Raw genomic sequence first — 24761 nt, forward strand, 5'->3', positions numbered from 1 at the left:
TAAATGGCGTTACTTAGATTGTTATAGCAACAACATAGGCAAAAACAACATGGCGATGATGACACCTATCTAACAGTGTTTTTTGAATTTTTTAACGCTAAACCGCTGGAAAAAAAAGAATGGATCGACTGACGTTATATCCAAGACCCAAAACTACGGAGAGGGAGAAATGTCTACCTGCCGGTGACGGGCTACCAGCATGGGAGTCACTCCCGCTGTATTCTAAATTCCCCATGGTACCGATTCCAAAGGGATCCATCAAACTTTGTACTACCAAGTTATGCGAACCAGTAAGTGTTGTTTTAATTTCACGTGTTCCATGTGTATATATACATGCGTATACAATGAGCTTCTCACACACCAGGTTAAAAGTTAAGCAAAAATTATAGAAGACGAAACATTACAATTTTGATCATTGGATGAATACCCGGTATTAGGAGACGACCATTTGATTCTAAAGGGGGGGGGGGGGTGGCAGATTTTGGAAATAAAGAATCTGTCCTCGATTGGCAAAAACAAATTGAATGTACTTTTCATTCTGTATGTCACATGGTTGTATGCCAACATGTTTGGTGAATCAATAAATTGAACTGAATTGAATTGATACCCCCCTCACCCCATATGAAAAAGTTTTAAAGTTTGGGCGTTTTCCTTTTTTAAACTCCTTAATTTTTTCATGAAGAAGGAAATACATAATCTGTTCTTGATCATCTTGAAAATAAATAATCCGTCCTTGACTGGCATGAAAATAAATACTCTGACTGGAAAAATTTTGCCAGCCCCCCCCCCCCAATCAAATTTTCGTCCCCTAATATGCAAAGCCACCACAAAATACTGGGGACCAATTTTAATTCATTAACACCTGCAAGAATAATTTAGTCCTTGAAATGTTGATTAAGGCCTATCAGATAAACATACGAATTTTGTCGATCTCCCTTTTCTACTTTTTTTCTGCACATGAGGACCAGATTACATGTAGATGAAAAAGAAATGTAAGTGTGTATAATGTTTGTCAATTTTTAGAGTGCACGTAGAACGACTTTGGTTTTAAAATTATTATGATCTCAGGCCCGTAGCAACGGTTTTAAAAGTGGGGGAGGGGGACAACCTCCGAAAAAAATCTGACAAGCAAAAAATATAAATTTATGAAAAATAAAAATTAAAAATACATACACTGCCCGACTCGAAAAGTCCTATCTCGGGGTTGGGGGTTGTACCTATTTCTTACTTTTTGGTACATTATTTTTTCTTTTGTCAAATTCTGGAATTTGCCAGTGATCGACTTTACAGCAACAAAAAGTTGGGGGGGGGGGGGGCATCTAAATGAAAAATTACTTTATCAAAAGACTTTACTCTGAAAAAACGCCCCGCCCGCGCTCTAGGGGCCTGGATTTAGAAATAATCTACTGTATAGCAAAAAACATCCTTCACTTACATGTTTGGCGGTTTTTAAATAAATTATTCTTTCATAATGTGGAATCAATCAACTACAATCAATATTATTTGATTATTCTTAAAAACAAAGAAGAGAGAAAAGGAGAAATAAAACGGATCCCATTAAAACCCCCGAAATTGTTTGTTAATATAATAATTAAGCAATGAATCATTATTTTTTGAAAGACATAGTCTCATAACTGCAACGGTGTGTGCAAACAAATTGAGTAACGCGCGTTAGCGCGTTATGAAAATTTGCTTGCACACACCGTTGCAGTTATGAGACTATATCTTTCAAAAAATAATGATTCAATGCTTATATTTACATTTTTAAACTCCTTGCATTGACTGCAAATGTGATTTATATTTAGAAATCCCTTTATTATCCTTCAAGTAAGTTACAGTTAATGGAAGAGCCAATTTAACAACGTCTGTTCAATGTGAGCGTGATTTTTGATTTTCGCTTATGACGTTACACTTCCACGGCGTTAGACGTTTGTGACGTCCAAATAAAACGCATGCTTTAACCTTTTGACCCCCTGTCCGTGTTATGGTGTTTTGAATGCCATAAATTTCCACACATTTTATATGCAAAATATACTTGTGTCATGGTGCGGTACTTTTTCTTTTGATGTTAGCCATACTTTAAATCAAATAGAAAACCTTTGGCTGAATTCCAACGTACTATGAATTCTAGTGGGCGGAGCTTATAGCCGTACAATAACTTCCAATGTACTGTACAATAACTTCCAAAGGAACTCAATACTTTTGAATTTTTTTTCTTCAATTTCTGTAAGCATATACAACCTATCCAGAGGAAAATTGAGAAACCTCACAAAATTCACCCCCCCCCTTTCGATCTGAAAATGCATGATACGTGAAAACCATTTTCATGAGGATTACATGTAAACTCATTAGTTAACTAATTTAAACAAATATCTTAAAAATACACAGACTTTCTTGAAATACATGTATTCAAATTAAAACAGATAACTGAAATCTAACAATATCGAAAACGCGCAGTTCGATGATTCCCTTAATAGCAACTGTTTTCTGAGTTCTTTGAGTTACATGCAAACTGATACATGTTCGTATATACTTGTATCTGGACTATTTAACACTACATTCCATAATTTTGATACCTGTGGCTACAGTACTTGACTCGGATTTCCTCAGGAAATGCAAGCGTATCCCTAGTAACAGTAATGTAGCGGGTCGTAGTGCGGGCGGATCCAGGTTTCAAGTATTGTGCCTGTATTTGTTATGGTTTTTGAAATACTCATACCGCTTAAATTAATCCATCAAATACAATTTCACACTCGTTTAACATTGCTTGATTTTTCAATGCAACCATCTCCTTCGTACTTACTGCTTTGTTTGAACACCGGGCCTGTTCACTTACGATGGACCTAGGCCTATGACGTAATGACGCGTGCAGTTAGGTGCTGAAGGAGTGACTATGCAAATGACCATGACACAAGACATTTACAGACACTTTCTTTCGTTTGTAAGGGATTTATTGTACAGAGAGGCGTGACAGTCTCGTCGCTGGGCGACTCGACTGCCACGCCTCTCTGTACAATAAATCCCTTACAAACGAAAGAAAGTACTGTAAATATAACTTGTAATGTAAATATTCATGCATGATTTGAGAAATAATGTATCATTTTTAAACATCTATCGGGATATAAATACGGGTTGGTACATGTACGAGATCCAATTTACCATAAAGCCCTTCGGGCTTTATGGAATTTGATCTCGTGACCAACCCGTATTTATATCCCGATAGATGTTTAAAAATGATACATTATTACTTATATTTACATTTATGACTTATTCATATTTTATTTTTTCCTGATTATAATCTTTAACGTGTGAAATGTTTTATTTTTCAAACTCAACGGCACGTATTTGATCCATAGATTGTACGTCGACCCTTTATGACGTCACTGAGAAATTACGTCGAACGTTTGTGACGCGAGGAACCCGTGTTTATACGGATATAGATACGCGTTGCTTTTAATAGTGTTATAAAAATAGAGGATATTCAATGTTTTGTAGATGAATATGGAATTTATTTCACGAGTGGGACAGGATTTTTTGACATTTTCACGAGTGCGAAGCACGAGTGAAAATAACAAAAAATCCTGTCTCACGAGTGAAATAAATTCCATTTTCATCTACAAAACATTGAATTCTCTGTTTATTACATTTTCTTTGATTTTCCCTATGCCTCTGTCTTTTCTTAGCACAGTGTCATAGCTAGGTTTGAGGTCATAGTTGAGCAGTTGAGACGTCATAGCTTAGCAGTTGTGAGATTAAAAACATTACATAGCATGGATTTTAGCGATATATTTGGGAAGAAAATTGCAGTTTTGGCTCTATCAAGATGTTTAGTTACTATCTATATCTTATGACAGGCCAGAAATTATTTTTTACTTACTTTGATATCCTTTCACACTGTGAGAGAATATCATTTTGGTATTCTTTCACACTGTGAGAGAATATCACTTTTATTCAATAAATAAATCACAGTATTTCACTGTTGAAAAAGTAATAAAAGAAAACATTTACAAATGTAAATATTATAGAATAAATTGTAAATTAAGTTTTCATGTCTGTATTACTTCAATCCAAGGAAGAAAGCAAACATCCAACTTCCAATCCACAAATCTATTTACAGATTTCTTGATAGTGTTTTGCCATATACAAAGAACTAATGAACATTTTGAATAATAACAATTTTTTAGACAGGTATTATTCTTCTGTAAATCAACACTATACATATAATTCTATAGTCAACCATTTATTTTCATTTTATTATTTTTTTTTTAAATTATTTTATTTTATTTTTTCTTCAATTTATGTTTTGTTTTTTTTTCAGAAACACAAAGTTGTTGACTTTGAATTTGACCTAACTGATCCATACTGTCACGTGATATCAAATGAATATCAACCACTGCATGATCCGCATCTGAAGAATCACTTTAATATACCGCGAATGCAGCGCCACCTCCGTAAGAACGGCTTCATTACAGACGACAGGCAGGTAATCTGTAACCTCCGGGAGTTCAACCAGTACAGACAGTACCTCCGGAAAATATGTCTCTTGGAAATGGCCAAGGAACGGAAGGTTTGATATTAAGGGTCATGCACCGTCTCTCTCATTAGCTTTTGATTTATTTTTAAATCTCTCTCTCTCTCTCTCTCTCTCTCTCTCTCTCTCTGAAAAGACTAAATTATTAATTCAGATTTCTCAGTTTATAGTTATATTAATTCATAAAATTTTATTATACATGTATTGAATTCTATCTTTCCCAGTTTCTTAATGCATCTATGAATTTTGCAGAAACTTAAATTTTGGACTCAGATTTGAAGTCTTATGAAATATTCTCCTATAGGAAATGGAGGGGGTGAGGAGACTCCGAGGAATGTCTGGGGGAGAACACCCGGAAAGGTCCGAGTCCCGGGGAGAGCAGGTCAGGAGGAGACTTCAACAGATGAGAGAAGAGACCAAAACGAGGTCTGAATGTTTGCACACGTGTTAATTAGGAAATTATTCTATCGAACTGCATGCACTAAAAAAAAAAGTCTCATACCCTAACGTGCACTCTCTATCACAACCGTGCTCCCTAGGCCAATAATAACACAAGGAAACTTTCACTTTTGTTTTCGGTCAATACGATGATCAACTATTAGCGACTCTCAATGTACAATATTCGGGCAAGGTTTATATTGTACTCATCGAGTAGATAAATCATCGTAATGACCTCAAAAACAACAATAACTCTTTATCATGTAGTTTACAATAATTTCATATTTACTATAAGAATTTCATTTTCTTTTTCAAGATTATTTTCCAATCTGTCCTAAAATTTTGTAACATTATAAAGTATTTTCAACTGTAAGAATGAGCTTCAAATCATGAAGATTCCGTTTGAATCATCTTCACAATATCAAGTTTTGGTGATACCGTTCTCCCTCTACACAAGTGGAAGGATATCACAAAATCCTGATAATGTGGCGATTTCTTCGTAAGACTTATTCTTTGATATCAATCTAGGATTCAGAGGGAGATCAGAGAGAAGGAAGCAAGGCTAAAAAGGAGACTGGAGGAAATCGAGCTCCAGAAGCGACTGAGAGAGTTTAGACGACGCCAAATCCTACAGAAGCGACGTGCAATGGCGGCCGAACACCTGGATAAGGTGAGAGAGAGAGAGACAGAAGAATGGTTTCAGTTCTATTTTACATGTACAAAATACTTTATTGTTGATAGGGAATCTGATATTATTTCAGACGATGAGGAAAAATTTGATGCTTACTCGCCGATGGAAGCAAAGAGAAAAACTCCGCAAGCTTCGACTGGAGGAAAGGAAAAGAAACAAACTCCTCACAGACCAGAAAAAAGTAATAAAAATACATTTATTGGGACTGAGTTGACGAATGTCGGTTATATTTACAGACACTAAGATGGCCTAAATTAATTTAATGTTAATTGTCATTTAAATTTAATCACATTTCCTTCAGCTGCATCCCAAATTAATGCATGATCAGCTTGTTTAAACTTTATTTCATATGAAAAGTCATCTGCAGGGACATATTTGTGTATATTAACTTTTAAAGTGGATTTTTAAAAATTATTTGGTGTAAATTATTAATCATGAATGAATGTAAGAAATCGCCTAAGAATACATAAATAATCTTAGCTATCACTTTCCCACGTACATATACGTGAATACTTTGGTGTGTCTACAGTGTAATGAACTGCGCTGGAAATGTTTATGAATGGACTTTCTCGCAAATTTTCATAAATTCACCAATAATTTTGCTTCTACAGATTACGGAGATGTGGAACACACGGAAGGAGGAGCAAATTCGGCGGATGGCAGCGGAAAATGAAATCCGCATGATGGAGGATAAGAGGAGAGAAAAGAGCATGGAGGCTCGGGACAGGAAGTTCAGTCACCAGCGGGACAAACTCAGAGGTGATAATCTATATAAACAGACCCAAAAGATTTTTTTTCTTTTTTCAGTTCATCGAGTCTGAAAAAGAGAAAGGAATTAATGTTGTGTTTTGAGGTGATGTGCTCACGAGGAGGAACTACGATGGATGAGTTGTATTGAGAGATAGTTTTATGTGCTGTCTTGTCTTTTAACAGTCAACCTGGAGGAGATTCAGCGCCAGTCTAGAGAAGAACGAGAGAGGAGGGAACGGGGACACAAGGCGAGGCTGTCCAGACGACTGGCTCTGGTGAAACTCAAGATGGCTAACAGAAGGAGAGGTATACACGTAACAATAGTCACCTTATTCAGAAAGAGAGGTATACACGTAACAATTGTCACCTTATTCAGAAAGAGAGGTATACACGTAACAATTGTCACCTTATTCAGAAAGAGAGGTATACACGTAACAATTGTCACCTTATTCAGAAGGAGAGGTATACACGTAACAATAGTCACCTTATTCAGAAGGGGAGGTATACACGTAACAATAGTCACCTTATTCAGCAGCAGGTGTATCAAACGACACGACATAGACGGCCAAAAATATCTAGAGAACATTGAAGCTTAATTTTAGCTTGAAATATATACCGACTACTTTTCTTGGTAAAAGAACATCGTTATAATAAAGTATTTTTATGACGTCGTCTTTCGTTTATCTAGTCCACCATTAGTAAGAATTTTCTGCTTGAATGCTGCGAGTCCAATAATTAATCTTAGCAGTATTACGTTTTTGCTATATTTAACCATACCAATCCAATATTTTGACTCTTACATTATATATTCTAAAATCTAACCATACCAATCCTATATTTTTATTCCTACAGTACATTCTAGAATTTAAACCATACCAATCCAATATTTTTTTATTCTTACAGCATATTCTAATATCTATCCAAATACATGTACTCGACTGTAAAAAGTGATGAATAACAAGTTAGCTACAATTTAGTGAGACCCAAGTCTATGAGAGGATAAGAAAATTAGTCATCTTCGGATGTATCCCTTAAGATTTCGTGTTATTCCTGAGCTACTTTGCATGTAAAGAAATCATCGACCTTTAAGTCCGAAATATCCGAAATCTATCTAATTTTAGAAATCTCTCAGGCGCCCCAAATTAAAATCTGGCTGTAAATTTTTTCTTGTCCTCAGTTATTGAATTTTCTCTGAATTTTCCTATAGAATGCTAAAAATACTACTCAATCTGAATATATGAAAAAAGGAAAAGGTAGGGCTCTTGAAAGATACCCATGGGGTCCATTGTTTAAATATTAGACTTGAATGATAACCATGAAATATTTCGTTTAAAATTTGACTGGTATCACAAATTCGGGACCCGAAAAGATGAAATATCAAAACGTTATATATTTCAGATACCGGTATTTATTAATGATAGGGCACTGACAACAGAAAAAAATGTCCTGAATAAGATATAAATCTCAAAAGAAGGTATTGGAATGACTAGGCGCTTTGTGCCTTAACCATTTCAATATTCAAGGAAACTTGTTCGACTTATATTCCTGAATTACATGTCTTGCATGTAAAAAAGGGCAGAAACCAACAAGAAATTAGGCAAAACTGAATGAAAGAAATACTTCAGTACCCTTATTCTAGATCTGCTACCCTTCAAACATCAACTCATCTCCTCGATAATTTCTTTGTTTTCAGGTAGACGCTACGGAAGTCGATATGAGAGCCTGTGGGCATTAGAGGACATTCTTAGAGAAATCTCGATGTCTGATCTATGGTTCACAGGTAAATAAGGGGAGACAACTTTCGATGAGGTTAGGTTTTGCATATAGCATATTCCTATGAAGCAGAATTTATTTAAAAACTTCTACATGAGAAGAAGAAAACACTTGCTGTGGCCTTCAATTCAAATATATCGACGACGTATTATCAATTAACAATAGTTATTTCTATTCATATGTTGACTCGATATATCTCAGTAAATTTGAAATAAAGGACACTAGAGTCTGCCGCATCTGTTTCATATTCGGATGTTTTACTTACTATCTAGACGATAAGAGCCAAATAACAACCAAACTGTATGACAAAAGAAGTTTCATGACTCCAGCTTTTCCATTATCAACTTTTTTAATTTATGTAGTAATATTCTGCTGTCACCTGCATGTGGTGTTAACATCTCCCAATTTATTCGATACTCAAGAGCATGCTCTAAGTACGATCATTTTTTTAAATGGAGACAGGATACTGACAGATACGTTGATATTAAAGGGATTTTAACTACTTCGTTTAAATTCAGCATTTCGTAAATTCTATGGACTTTTTAATGACCTTGTCAACAAATACAACCTATCGTTGGGTCGTAATTTGGCTGACGTGTTTAATATCAATTGTTAGGACTTTGCATTTATACTAAATTTGACTTAGTAATGTTCCGTCTACCTAATCAATACATAGGACTCACTGCCATTGTGACCGGTCAACAGGGATTATTTACTCCTGCTAGGCACCTGATCCCACCTTCTTGTTGCATTGTTTGTAATTTTTTTAGGTCACCTGAGTCACTCAGGTGACCTATTGCTATCCGTTTTCGTCCGTCGGCGTGCGTCGTGCGTTGTGCGTTAACATTTGAACATTTTCAGCTTCTTCTCTGAAACCGCTCAACCAATTTCAACCAAATTTGGCATATAACATCTATGGGTGAAGGGGGACAAAATTTGTGAATTTCATGGTCCCTGCCCCCCTGGGGCCTGAGGGGTGGGGCAAAAACCACTAAAATTAATGCAATCTTTAAAAATCTTCTTCTTTACTCCTGGACATCAAGCAGTCAAACTGTTAGCATGATTGTAATAAGCATTGAGCCCTCTACCAAAATTGTGAAATTCATGGCCCCAGGGTAAGGGGTTCTGGGGCTAGGGTGGGGCTATATAGATCATATAGTAAAAGTGCATTATTTCTTCAAAAATCTTCTTCTCTGCTCCTGGGTATAAAATAAACTAACTAAGTACACAGTTATGATAAGCAAGAATGCCCCTTCCAAAATTGTGAATTTCATGGCCCCTGGGTCAGGGGTTCTGGTGAAAGGGGGGGGGGGCTCTATTGATTATATAGTGAAAATGCATTATTTCTTTGAAAATCTTCTTCTCTGCTTATGGGTATGAAATAAACTAACTAAGTACATAGTTATGATGAGCAAGAGTGCCTCTTCAGAAATTTTGAATTTCATTGCCCCTGGGTCAGGGGTTTTGGTGAAGGGGGGGGGGGGGTATTGATTATATAGTGAAAATGCATTATTTCTTTGAATATCTTCTTCTCTGCTTATGGGTATTAAAGAAATTAACTAAAAACATAGTTATGATGAGCAAGAGTGCCTCTTCAGAAATTGTGAATTTCATGGCCCCTGAATCAGGGGTTCTGCTGTTAGGGTGGGGCTCTATTGATTATATAGTGAAAATGCATTAATTCATTGAAAATCTTCTTCTCTGCTCCTGGATATTAAATAAACTAACTAAGTACATAGTTAGGATGAGCAAGAGTGCCTCTTCCAAAATTGTGAATTTCATGGCCCCTGGGTCAGGGGTTCTGGTGTTAGGGCGGGACTCTATTGATTATATAGTGAAAATGCATTAATCCTTTGAAAATCTTCTTCTCTGCTCCTGGGTATTAAGTTCAGTAACTAAGTACATAGTTATGATGAGCAAGAGTGCCTCTTTCAAAATTGTGAATTTCATGGCCCCTGGGTCAGGGGTTCTGGTGTTAGGGTGGGGCTCTATTGATTATATGGTGAAAATGCATTAATTCTTTGAAAATCTTCTTCTCTACTCCTGGGTATTATTGAAACACATTAAATACATAGTTATGATAATCAAGGATGCCTCTTTCAAAATTGTGAAATTCGTGGCCCCTGGATCAGGGGTTCTGGTGTTAGGGCGGGGCTCTATTGATTATGAAGTGAAAATGTTTTAATTCTTTAAAAATCTTTTTCTCAGCACCTGGGTATTATTTAAACAAACTAAGTACATTGTTATGATAAGCAAGGATGCCTCTTCCAAAATTGTGAAATTCATGGCCCCGGGGACAGGAGTTTTGGTGCTAGGGCGGGGCTATATAGATCCTATAGTGAAGGTGAATTATTTCTTTGAAAATCTTCTTCTCTGCCCCTGGGTATTGCTTAAACAGACTAAAGTACATTGTTATGATACACAAGGATGCCTCTTCCAAAATTGTGAATTTTATGACCCCGGGTTTAAGGGTTCTGGTGAGGGGGAAGGGGGGGGGGGGGCTTCTATTGATTATAAAGTGAAAAAGCAAAATTTCTTTGAAAATATTCTTTTCTTCTTCTGGTTAAAAAAGCAAAGAAGCTAAGTGTATAGTTATGATGAGCAAGTGTGCTTCTTCCAGAGTAGTGAATTTCATGACCCCTGGGTCAGATGTGCTGGTGTGAGGGTGGGGCTCTTGATAATTTAGTGAAAATGCATTAATTCTATTAAATAATCCTGTTTGCTCCTTAGTGTTAAGCAGATAAACAAAGTGATGATGAGCAAACATATGGTCCCAGGGTCAGAAGCTCTGGTGTTTTGGGGGTGGGGGGTTGGGGGTTGGGGCTCTATTGATAATATAGTGAATCTGTAGTAAAAATGCATTATTTATTTAAAAATCTTCTCCGCACCTGGGCATATCTGAGGCAAACAGAGTAAAAGTTTTAAGGAAGGGAATTTTTACCAGATTTTTGAACATCTGGACCATTTGGTCAAGTGTTCTGGTCCTGGCCAGGGCTCTATTAGTTTGTATTCTACTGAGAGGAGTTATTCCCCTTTGCCATTTACTTTTGATAATTTATCACTGTAAATAATGTACTTGAAAGGTAAATAGAACAAGAGAATTATACAAAAACTTTTATTGTATAATACAAAAAGTACTTTCATAGTTTTAATGATCAGATAGACTTGTAAGTAGTAGATAAATAAAAATGAGACAAAAATTACTTGTCTTATTAAATATTCATCAAAGACCAAGAGATGCCAATGTAAGAGATTTCAACAAAGGATTAAAATAGTACAGAAGCATTGATAATTTGTTAATATACTGTATAGTGATAGTGATAAAATGGGGAACAGATTAGAACCTAATTTATGAACTGTTAATGAATATTAAGACCAATTATTTTGTTGATCATGATCACCATATTTTTCTTGCTTTTGGGCAACAAAGCTTCACCTTTCAGTTCATTTAATACTCTATGCATCCTTGAAATTGTTGTATCATACTCAGGTGACCGTTAAGGCCCTTGGGCCTCTTGTTTTATATCATTCTCTGTTCTTTATCTTCACCTTTTTTTCATTTTCTTTATGGTTGATTGATTTCAATTTGTGAGTACACCCCCGAAATTACACGATTCGGAGTTTTGACAGGACACTATGTACAAGTATTCTATATGAAAAAATGGAATAATTACACATGTACATAAATGTCAAAATAATGAAAGCAAGTGTCAAATAGAAGAGTCTAAAATCAAGTTGAATTCAAGTCGAATTGCACTTCTGATAAAAATGTTTATGATTTATGCTAGTGTCAACCTTCACTGGTCTCTATGTTCGGAGGATTAAACTGACCTGCTGACCAAAGGTTGTTTTATATTTTAGGGAAACAATCCACTGGCCAGTTTCTGCAAATGATAAACGAGGCACTGGACATTGAAATAAAGAAACTTGGTGAAGATGCGGTACATATTTTACAAAACCATCGTTAAACTTCGTTTTGTTTTTATGTTTCAGTGTAATTTCGCTCAGTAAAGGGGGAATAATTTTTAATGTAAGGAATTTAGAGTCTCCCTTGTGTTTTACAGCCTGGATACACTAACGAAAGAGAGATAAACAGAAAAGCCAGAGAGATTGTAGACTCCGTTCTCCACAAAGTCAAAACTGTGAGCAAATCCTCTGTCATTGCATTCTTTATTTAGAATATCTAATATTAGTTTGTTCACCAGTCTATTATTTGATCCTTCTTACATTTGCTATTTCACTCATGTGAAGGTCTGGCTCCGGGGCCATAAAACTGAGACGAGCTCACTTTTGATCTCAGTCTCACTTTTCCACTATATATTCCTTTTGTAAAAGTGAGACTAAGACCAAAAGTTAACTCGTCTCTGTTTTATGGCCCCGGAGCCTGATTTAATTTACATAAACTGATTCATATCGAGATACTCTGATTTAATTTATATTAATTTGCATTAATTTAAACCGATTCAGCGATATTGACATCAAGGACTCTGTAGACAGTATCTCATATAATAGTTTCGATGTCATATAATTTTGGTAGTACAGAACACGCCTTAGTAAAAAAAAAATACTAGCAGTAAAAATATAAATTGCTATCAAACAATTAAATACTTCTTTATCTTTATTCCAATATCAGTACTTTTTAAATAATTGTTCTTAGGTCTTGTTTATATTGTAGGACGTCTATCCAGCTTATTTACAAATGCGATCTGATGAACAGAAAGGTAAGATTTATACCAGACCAAAGCTCAACATTTCTGAACATGCTATTATCATTTATCTTGCAACCACCGCCTGCATTGATCGAAAAAAGGAAACCCAATGTTCAGTCAATGCCGAAAATATAGCCTTGTGTCTTTTTAAAAGCACTGTACATGTGACGTTATTCATGTTTCATTGTTTACACCATGTTGTTAAAGTTGTGCCCAAATTTGTTGGAAAAACAATCAAACCTCGTTAGTACGTACTCAATGGGACTGGCAGAAAACTTGAGATTTCCGAATATTCGAGATTTAAAGGGTAAACATCTTAAAGAATAAGTGGTTTTAGACTTCCAAATCACTTCGACATATCCATGGCATTCAAGATATAAGTTTTCAAGATACCGAAACTCGGTTTAGAAGTCAAATGTAAAACTATGTTTCAGGATTAACAAAATACATGATGTCTTGAAATATAAGCAATATTTGGGCTTGGGTCGAAAACTTGAGAGAGGGCCAGGTGTTCCAATATTTTACACATTTTTTTATACAGTTGATATATCCTAGGTAATATTTGATATCGTTATAAATAGTTCTGATGTCACAATGTTTTTTTTGCATGAACGTGATGAAGTAAAATAAAGTGGATTCATGTATAAAAACAGTTTTAAAACATATGATAGCTATATGTAAAGCACGCGATACAAGTATTCGCCCATGTTTTGTGGTTGGATATAATTTTTTTCAGACCCGTTGAGTGGTTTCTATCCCGTCACCAGGGCTAGGAGAAAGAAAGCACACAACTCATAAAAATCACATCAAAATACAAACCATGGGAGATACATAGGAAGTATTTTTTTCTTCCATTCATACAAAAGCAATGATAATTGAGAAAGTGTTATTTGTAGGCAAAGTTAAGTTTGGTAAAGACGACGCCATTCCCCCTAACCGCGAAGTTGATCGAGCGATTCTCCGTCCAGTTAGTGAGCACGTGCTGACTCCTATCCCCTCCCCTTTCCTAGTCAAGAGGTTCGCCATGACAGAGAAGTCGTCAGAAATGAAGCTGGTGGAGAACCTCCTTAACCGTCTCCTTGACGACCTAAACAGAGGGCGTCTGACAGAAGAAGAAGTTAGTCAGTTGTCCAGATATGCCATGGACATTGTCTCCTGTCGACTGCATGCTGAGGAGTCTGAGTGGATTGCAGACGACGTGGTAGAATTTACACTGAATAAAGTTCGCCATGACATTAAAACTGGAGCCGTCCCTCACGAGGAAGTGACTGAAATGGCAGCCATTTTAGTTGGTCGGAAGAGAGATGACAGCTTTTCGGATATCAGCATTTCTTCAGATGATGAACAACTACAGGTAGGTATTTATTCAAGAAATGAATTCATTTTTTGAAGATTCATGAGGACATGAACTTCGACGCTTCACGCCGGCATATTTCATGAAGCGCGTTAGCGCTTCATGACAATTATGCTGGTTTGAAGCGTTGTAGTTCATGTACCTCATGAATCTTCAAAAATTAAATTCATTTCTTATATTTACATTATTTTTCTGATGAGTTGCCACAAATTACAGTTCAAATGCCATTTTTAAAGCAAAACAGTTTGCACTATAGTTTTGACGTCAAGTACGGTATTATGACGTAACAATGGAGATATTCATGCTCATCCATGATAGTTCATGAGAAAATGAACAGTCGTCTTATTTGCAAAGAATCTTAAGGAAAAATATTTGGAAATGTATATATTTATGTTTATCTTCAGTATCTTTCAATATCTTATTTCTGCATGTATGAACTAAAATAAATCAATACTTGTAACTGCAAATGAATTACATATATTATATACCCACGTATTTTTCTTTCAATTTTACTTTTCATTTCACACATTGACCTGACTGTGTGATCAACGTTCCGTGTCACCATACTTTGGTTTTCTGAATCCATATCACCACTCTCTGAAACTGATGACGTAGAGCACATTCACTTTTTTTTTTCTTGCATGTCAAGAGAAGTCCCCCTTTAAGTTTTTTCAAATAAATAAAGACTATATGCTATTTATTGATTCCAAAAATTTCTTTGATTATTTTTAGATGATAATAAAGGGATATATAATTAATTTATAATAATTTATCCGCGGAAATTTGTAACAGCTTACTTAAAATGCAATCCAAAGAATCCGCGTAATTTTCTATCTGCAATTCGAACAGACATTGTAATTCCGATTTGAGATTATGACTCCGAGGATAAAAAATATGTTTGCAGTAACTTGATCTGATAAACCGGATGATGGTGATGAGGCACGATCAGTAGATCAAACGAAACATGAAGCGCTTGTAAAACCGACATTATCTGCTTCTTCAAGACAATTTATTATTGATATATATGTTTTATTATTGATATATATTTATATAAGCTAGGCTTCCTCTTCCAATAGTAAAAAAACTGATTTATTTGACAGAAGTACATAGACGATACCATAGAATCCATTGTTAAAGACCCCGATCTGGGCAGGGATTCTCCCATCCATGATGCAATGTTAGATGAATGGATAATAAACACTCTGAAGGAAATAACGGACGATATTAACCAAGGTAGGCTTTCTAAAAGCATGGTAGCAGAAATGGTGTCCATGATGACAAGAGAAGACGTTGAACGTAATGACATCCAAACGCTTGCATTGAGACCATTCTTTGAAAAAGTCATTGACGATCTTGAAGGCGGAGAGAGTACCTCGCTGTATAAAGTAGTCCATGCAGTTGTGTCGTCCTATCACGCTTACAAGGTTGGGATACTGGAATCTTATACTGAGCTGATTAGTCTGATCACAGAGAGGTTCAGGCAGGCAATTGAGAAAGGTGTAAAAGAATCCGAAACAGATTTTAATAAGCTGCAAGAAGCCGCACTGAGACTCACATCCGCTGCATTAAGTAATGTCAAAATGAGTGAGATAGTCACAAACATAACTGACGTATTTAAGGAACTCGGATCCGAAACAACAGAGTCTGATCTGACTATTGAAACCATGATTGAAAATGCTAAGCATTTTGTCATGCAATCGGATTTTTCAACGCTGAAAAGAATCGCAAACGCAATGACAGCTGCTTTGCAAAATCTACCTGCCGTGAAACGTCGAGACGAGAAGACGTTTGAAGCTGATCAGGCTCTCCTTCGAAATGTTACAAACTTGGTAATCAGAGTATTGAAAATTGTTGGGAACAGCCTTGAACGCGATGGGTTCACCGCTGAGGATGTACAAGATATGACCAAAATTTTCTCAACAATGGTGAGGGAGAACATTTCACCAACCGAAAGTGATTCTAAAGAAGAGATGCTCACGAGGCACATATCAGAAATGCTACGCATCTTTGAATCTGGATGCCTTGACGAAAAAGAATTATTTGAGTTGGGAAGTTCATTAATTCACTGTGGAAACAGGTTGTTGCAAGGGAAAGAGCCTTTTGATTCTCCAAATGTTACAAGTAAACCATCCCTAACAAGTTCTGCTGTAGCCTCAGATGTTCTGACACACATTCTGTTTTCCATTCAGGATGAATTGCATAAAAGCCTGATCACTAAAGAAGCGATAAAAGAATTAGCGTTGTGTATTCTTAAAACTCGAATATCTAAAGATTATTACACCACCACTGCACAGAATTTGTCTACAAGAGAATCCCCGACCATCTCGGACACAAAAATTGAATTCGCCAAGAATACATTGAAGGAGATGTTAAGCGATTTTAAGCTCGGGGATGCCGGGGAATATGACATATCCTCCGTAGCCTGGTCTGTGGTTTCTCTTTTTTCGGGAACTTTGTCTGATGAGCACAAAGAAAAGGTTGAGAAAATGTCAGAAAAGGTCTTACAATTGTTGCAGGAAGATAGCTTGACAAAGAACGATGTTAAGAGGGTATTTTCCACGGTCCTTCAATGTTACTCTTTTGCAGCAGATGACGAAATTCAGACTTCTAGTGATTTAGAAACCATCGACTCTCATTTGGCCTACAACTTGGTCAAGGAAACAATAGGTAAAATAGAAAGAGACATTGTCAGTGGACGTCTTAGTTCTAAAGACATCTTATCAGTTGTTGATGACTCAAGGGAGAAAGACATATTCAACCTCAAAAGTCATTGTGATGTTGTGAACCTGACTCTAGCAATAATGCAGCAATTTCTTCTCGATCTTAACTCCAAAAATACAACAAAGGATTTTATTAATCAATTTCTGTCATCTGCATTTGGGCTGGATATATCACCAGAGGAAACTGTTCCGATGATAAGAATTCGCATCCGAAAAATAATGAGAGATATTAGGCAAAAACGACAAAATTCTCAACATATTCAGAATTTAGTTCATGCTTTCTCGTCAAAGGCATTTTTAGAAGAGAGCAAATTGTCAAAGAACAAGGCAGTGGACCTATTGCAATGTGCTGTTCAGAATGTGCACCCCAGTATCATGACTGACTTCATTCGTCTGACAATACAGACACTCATCAATGACTGCATCGAGTATCATGAAGAAGAAATTGAAAGTGTTCAGCAAGAATACATTCTACAGTCAGCATCATCCACTATAGCAAATAAAGTGGTTGATAACTTACTTCAAAGGATAGGAAGTTTGCTGAGGACTGACGGCGACATTAAGTCTACTGAACATCTCATTTCTGATGATGTTGTTTTGAGTAGGACTGATCTCTCCAGCGTTCCATCAGAGGAAATGAATGCCCTTATACTGGATACACTTAACAACATCATCAGTAATCTGAGACTGGAAAACTCTCTAGAACTCGAAGATGAAATTCTTCTTAGACAAGCAAGTTCACAGATTATCCATGACTTTGTTTTAGAGAAGCTACAACAAATTGTAGAAAGTATGCAAGACAGACTGGAAGATATAAATCAACAGAAAGTAAGCCCTGAATCGCCATTGCACACATCGCCAATATTAATCGACGACATGGAAGCTAAAAGGGTGATAAGTGAGTCGCTAAAAGCTGTCATAAGCGATCTGACAACAGAAATGGAGCGATCAAAGACTAAAAGCGCTGAAAAGTCGACATCGACAGTGTCACTGGAGGCTGAAGCAATAGTTGTGGAGACTCTCCATGGAATCATAAATTTTTGCGAGGAAAAAGGTGCCACGATGTCTGAGAACGATGCCAAAATGAAAGAGAATCTGTTGTTCATCTTAAAGAGCTTCAAGGACGATATGTATACAAATACGGCTGTTCACAATGCACTTCAAAACATTTTTCAATCAGTTATTACTTCCTCAGAAAATGAGAGTAAAAATGACGAACAATTAGAATCGGCTCTGGATGTTATCATCGAAAACATTAAGACAGGAAGTATACACGTGGTAGATGTGTTCACGAAAAGCGATATGTCAAGTATTGGCATGAAAAAGGGCAGTACATCCAGTGTTAATGAGGTCAAAGAGAGACCCAGTCTAAGTCTGCAGAAAATGACAGATATGACAAAAGAAATAACAAATCTCTATGAAAATGTCCATCCCTCGCGAGGGAAACTAGACAAAGAATCAGATTGCGATATCGCAGATCAGGTTACCAGCGAAGTCAAAGTCTTTGCGACGGAAGTGCTTGAGAAGACAATCGATAACATTCAGCATGAACAGCTGAGTAAGGAGGAGCTACACACCCTTGCATCAGCGATAGGTGATAACGAAGACACCCCAATCACTCAATTACGATTGATGGAAAGCTCGATTGAAGAAATGATCGTACAGGTTTTGAAAAATGCAGTAGAAGACCTCAGAATCAGTGGAATTGACCCGGAAGATTTGCCAACTGTAACAAAAAGCATTTTCCAGGTAAATGTGAACAAGGGGGCAGTGACGGGTAGCAGTATTACTAATGCGTCTGCTTCGCCATCTGAAGTGATAACAGGAATGGTAACAACGGTACTAAGTAAGATCGCCACTAATCTGTCGGAAGAAAGCATTAAGTTTACAAAAATACAGAACATTCAAGAAGGCATTCAACACAGTGACTCAGAGAAATCGGGTCTAGAAAAAGAAAGATTGTCCCAGGATAATGTGAATCCAAATGCCGCCAAACAGTGTTCTGTCCACTCTCTTCTGGACAATGTAGGGCCCCAGAAGCGGACGACGCCGACACCAACAGTCCACTCTGCACATGATATTAAGAACAAAGAGCGTCGACACAGGAAAAGTCAAAGTAAAGAGAGATCTTTAGGATATCTTCCTAATAAAGAGATGTCAAAACCTAAAACACCCTCTAAATATGGCCAAGGACAGAAAAAAACTACGAAGGCTTATAGGCCACCCATGGTAAAGGAAATTAAGGCAAGTTCTAAGAAAGATGGATGTGCAATTACTCCAAAAGGGACCAATCAGAAAGGGAGCAAAATAAATGACGTCGCCTCTAAAAATCGTCATTTTTATGAGAGCCAGTATAAAACTATGGCAGAGGAACAGCGCGGTAGAAACCAAAGCAATGTGATTACAGATAAAGATCTCCCACGTCAAGTGTATTCTCTGTGGGGTTCCTTCAAATTAGCTGTTAAAAGTGTGAATAATGATTCAATGAAATGAAAATATATCTGCAAACTGGAAATAATACTGATATTGTATCATAACATTATTTAATAAAGTCTTCTTCAGTATGCATCGAAATATTTATGCTCTCTCTCTCTCTCTCTCTCTCTCTCTCTCTCTCTCTCATAAAGATGCGTCTATAAAATAAAAAAATCGGCAAGTCAATGAATAAAATAATTTATTCAAATACATTTATATATTATACTAAATTATTTAATGCCTGAGCAGTCAATAGACCAGAATATTTTTCCCTTGGTGCAGGGAAAAGCTAACGACCGAGGGCAATAGAACACACTGAGCTGTTCCCTGCATTATGGAAAAATTTTCTGGTCTATTGACTGTTCAGGCATTAAATAATTGTTTTATGATTAATTCCATTTTCAGTATTCAGTGTCCACAATTGTATATTACAGGTTTCCATACCATTATGCATTTCCATCATTGTAAATTAATACATAGAGTAACTCTCATTACATAAAATATCCTACCATTGAAATCTTACATCATTTTATAAAAATATTCAAAAGGTCACATAAAATGATTTGTTCACCACTAACGTCTGCGCAATGTTGCATATAAATTTGAAACCCAGATCATTTTTTTCCGAAATACGTTGCGGTTTAATAGATCGCAGTCTATTGACCGGCGGTCCAATAGATCGCAGTCTATTGACCAGCAGTTAAATAGATTGGTTTCAAAAGATAAGAAAAACTGAAAGCACATACAGAATAGAATAAAATATTAAATCTCTAATAAAACAACAAATTCACTTGATTAGGTAATAAATTACAATACTTTATAGAAATATAAAGGTACTGATTTTAATCACATAAATAAAAAATGCAATTAATTTATTATGAAAACAGTGACCACTGTTGTGTATTTAATGACATGGAAATGAGAAGTTACACATTTTCTTTATATGGAATGTAATTTAAAGTTAATCACAGTCTTCAACAGCCATTTTCGTCTTTTAAAATTAAAAAAAACTTAAATTTCTGGTTCAAATGGCTTGTCCTTTGAAAGCACAATATACCATACACATTCTTTTAACTTGTATAAAGAAGTCGGAATCCTGGGGCCGCGTGCAATCCATCCGTAATGAATTTGACTAAGATTTTGTTACTGGTAGACCTGAGAGGGGGTGGTTGCTCCTTCAAAAACAAAAACATTAAAAGATAGAAATTGAAAGCCCGAGGATACACATCATATTTCACTGTAAGACCAGGAACCATTTCTAAGAAAGGTAACTGAAAATCAAATTCAGTTATTTTTGGTTAATTTGGTGATTTATGACAAAATCATTATAAATTAAATACCAAGCATTTGACAATTAATTTGCAACTACATGTAGGTCTAAAACGTCTACTAAACAACACTGCACAATATTAAATACGTTTCTGAAAAATCTTGAAATATATTCAGAGGAAATAAAAGAGAACTTGATATAAAATAAGCGACGGAACGTATTTTTAACTAAAACTTGTAGCTTTAACATATATTATTACCACCCAAAATAATGAGACGCTATAAAATGTCTGGTGTATTGACCTTTAGAACTGAAAATGAAACTATTAGAACTAGGCCGGCTTTGCAAACACTATTGTTTTCAAAGGGACATTGTGTTTACTGAATAATCAAAGAATTAAACCTTACATTTCCACAGTATTTTCCAAACGATGGAGATACATCTGTGTTTCCATTATGCACCTCTACATACGCACGGCTACAATCGGGACTTCCCAAGATATTGATGTCAGCAAACCTGACAGTGATGACGCGCCTCGCAGGCGCAGTGATGAACCATCGACAGCTGTGACGCTCTGTATAGTTGCCAGGGTAGTTGGGGCTGGTCAGACTTCCATTTATTCCACTAATGTTACCTCCACAACCCATCCCTGTAATAAATATGGAATTTATTGATATTTTCAAGGATGCAAAGCATCGGATTTTCTGTTTATTACATATTCGTTGATCTTTCCTTTGCCTCTTTCCTAACACAACTGCGTGAAGGGAAGGAAAATCGATAGTTTTGCCGTACTTCTATATTTTTTAAACAGTGTAAAAAAAAATATAGCTTTTATTCATTCAATAAATTACAGAATTTCACTGTTGAAAATGTAATAAATTAATTCTGATTGTAACACGCGATTTTTGATTGGATAAAAAAATTATTTTATATCGTATAAATTGGGTTGCCTACGTCACAATGACTTGCGTCAAAAACGTACAGATCCGCCTGACGATACATTTAAATTTTGTACAATTTGAAGTCATTTTATAAAGGCAATCATCTTTTTTCATACACTAAATGAATGAAAATGAAAATCAAATTATAGGGAATGGATTTAATAGTTACCCAATTTATACGGTATAAAGTGGGTTGGAACAGTTAACGCTTTTTATAGACCGCTTACATCATACATTTATGGACTCGGCTTCGCTTCGGTCAATCTTGATATTTTTCTGGCGAATAACAAACCATATTCACCACCGAAAGAGTCCAAAGTTGTTTTATTATAAAGTCAGAATTTAAATTAAAGACATTGAAGGCTGCATGGATATTCCATTTTCATTAACGAACTTCTGTCGTAGAAAAATTTTTAAAAAGTCTAGATTACAATTTATAACCTCCGTGTTTTTCTTTTGTTATGTGTAAGACATCGAAATGTTTGGAAAATAATCTTGCAATAGATTGCCTAACATTTTTCGTCCTCAGATACACAGCTGGCTCCGGCCGTTGCAACCATTGATTTCATTGTTGTTTGAAGTATTGCTTGCGACGTCACAATGCTGCTGCACGCACACTGACCTTCCGGTGAATACGGCTTCAAATCCAGTAAGAATGTAGTATTATGTGAACTGTTTGCGTTTATATAGATTACATAGGGACTATTCATATACTATATAATAATGTTCGATATTCACAAGAAAAATATTAATATTGACAGCGGTATTTTTCAGGTGAATATTATACCATATTTACTACCATAAAAATAACTATATTAACTGAAGAGTCTTTGATTGTAGAGTATCAAACTGTTGAAAATGTAAAGGAAAAATACGGTATCAATTGAAAGATGAAGTCCAGCTTATTTTATCTTTTGGTCGTTATTTCAAATGAAATGAATACAGGAGAGGGAAGACTGAGATGAGAATTCAAGTGACATTGGAATAGTAGTTAAGTTTTACAAACGATGGAAATCTGAACAGGTAAAATAATATTGCTGTTTTATCAAATATGCATCATGATATACATACTAATAATCCTACACTTGTAGTGAATACTACCCATTAAACAAAACTATATTTTAAAAATAAAAACATTTGTTTGAATAATTAAGGTCAAGATCTAGTAAATGAAAAGTGCCTACAGATTTCTCAAATTTGAGAAACAAATTCCTTTAATAATCCGTTACATTTATAGCTTACTAAATTAAGGTGTATCCGGGCATATTTTATAGATTAACTGAACGAAAAACATATTTTATACTGCATTTTCCCATGAAAAATGAAGAAAATCAGGTATAAAAATGGGAGTGTTCTCTATATCAAACAAACAAAATGTATCAATATTGCCTACAGTGTCTCAGAAAACGGTTTTTCATATCTTCCTGTCCTCTTCTTTAAAAGGATCTTAAAATGAATATAGGTATCGGGGTTCGGTTCCTTTTGACATGATTTCAAATTGAATGCCAAGAAAATGCATCATTTTCTACATTATTCTGTTATAGCCATAAAGTACGGGAAAAAGTAAATTTAAATCAATTATGACGTCATAATGGACCTAGCACTAAAAAGACAGTCTAGAATCATTTACTAGATCTTGACCTTAAGGTATTGGCAAATTTCTATGAAAAAATACATTACGTCTGAGTTACTAGTATTTGGAGTAATTTGTTAAAAGTTTTGTTGTGCGGGAAAACGTGAAATTGTGTTCAAAAACGCCACACGTTACCTTGAATCATTCAGATCTCAGAAGCTAAAGTTCAGAGAAATACCAGAATCAGTACGAAACCGAATAAGAAAGCTTCCTGAATCGAGGAGTCTTGAAGAAAAATTTTATCTTTTCCTCATATAATTATTGATTCATTTTCAAAAATTGAAAGGCTATTATTAAACGAAGTTTTGTAAAAATTTTCATTGAAATAGGACCAGAAATCAGAAGCATGAAAAAACATTGAAGAACACAGCCAGAGGACGACATAAGCAAATAGATAGCTCTTGGTGTTGTAAGTGACTCAGAAGTGTTCAACATTTTTATGAAAAGTAAATGATCAAAGCACAAAATGCTTTTTTTAATTGCCTCTCAGCTCTGGACATAAAATAACTACGTTCGATGATGTTTCGATAAGTTACGAAAGATACCATATTATATAATATTAAAACATCGGCAAGCCTCGCAAATTCATTCATATGTCAATTCCTTTTAGCAGACAAATAAATAAAAAAAAATACATTATAGATATCTTCTATGTATGTTCTCATTCAAAATTTGAAAGAAAAAGAAAACGTTTTTCATTTCTCTCTGAACAAGTACCGGACGTCCATGTAATATCATAACCAAGGTTAGACTTAAACATGGATGCCGTCTACGTAATATCATATCTACGGAGAGATCTATCATTAACAAGTACCTGACGTGGATGCCGTCTACGTAATATCATATCTACGGAGAGATCAGATCATTAACAAGTACCTGACGTGGATTCCGTCTACGTAATATCATATCTACATAGAGACCTGATCATTAACATGTACCTGACGTGGATGCCGTCTACATGATATCATATCTACGGAGAGACTTGATCATTAACAAGTACCTGACGTGGATGCCGTCCATGTGATATCATAACCACGATGAGACACAGAGGAATCCGTAACTAGACTCATCCACAAACTGTTTCCGGTGGCAAAAACTGGGTTCGGTATTGTATTGCCACACAGCTGACCAATGACCGGGGACAACGCAGAGCTGCCATTACGTACCTGAAAAAGCATAATGATTGACAAAAACAAATGACAATTGTCGATTATATCATTGATGTTGTGGAGTAGCTTACTTAAAGTGTTATAATCAAATATCAATTAAAAAACTTTAATTCAGAGATAATATACAGAATAAGCCAAAACAGAAAAGGTTGTGAAGTGAGACCGGTACTTACTAGTATTTACAAGATTATATTTATCCTCAAAAAATAAATATTTGTGAAAGTATTAATACATACAGAAATACTATGCCTTGTAGATATAAATGTATACTATGTTTTGGCAAAACTGTGTGGAAAAGAATAATAAT

The 24761-nt window shown here is 35.6% G+C and overlaps 2 protein-coding genes across 2 annotated transcripts in view; one reads left to right on the top strand and one right to left on the bottom strand.

Moving 5' to 3' along the window:
• Positions 1-70: 70 nt before the first annotated feature.
• Positions 71-19540, top strand: LOC133186789 (uncharacterized). The gene is made up of 13 exons (XM_061322103.1): positions 71-290; positions 4319-4567; positions 4836-4957; positions 5498-5639; positions 5731-5841; positions 6272-6419; positions 6594-6716; positions 8104-8190; positions 12045-12124; positions 12248-12325; positions 12859-12904; positions 13789-14246; positions 15347-19540. Exons 1-13 carry the CDS (start codon positions 120-122, stop codon positions 19457-19459), a joined length of 5928 nt encoding a protein of 1975 aa, XP_061178087.1. The 5' UTR covers positions 71-119; the 3' UTR covers positions 19460-19540.
• An 83-nt stretch (positions 19541-19623) lies between these two features.
• Positions 19624-24761, bottom strand: part of LOC133186791 (cubilin-like) — a 61326-nt gene continuing 56188 nt past the window's right edge. The window contains exons 65-67 of the mRNA XM_061322105.1: positions 24286-24451; positions 21119-21360; positions 19624-20616 (exon numbers count right to left, since the gene is read on the bottom strand). Of these exons, the coding sequence (XP_061178089.1) occupies positions 20512-20616; positions 21119-21360; positions 24286-24451 (513 nt within the window). The 3' untranslated portion in view covers positions 19624-20511. The remainder of the gene's footprint in view (positions 20617-21118; positions 21361-24285; positions 24452-24761) is intronic.

Source organism: Saccostrea echinata, unplaced genomic scaffold, assembly GCF_033153115.1.
Source record: "Saccostrea echinata isolate AGI-Se365-2 ecotype Australia unplaced genomic scaffold, CSIRO_AGI_Sech_v1 ptg000014l, whole genome shotgun sequence".
NCBI lineage: Eukaryota > Metazoa > Mollusca > Bivalvia > Ostreida > Ostreidae > Saccostrea > Saccostrea echinata.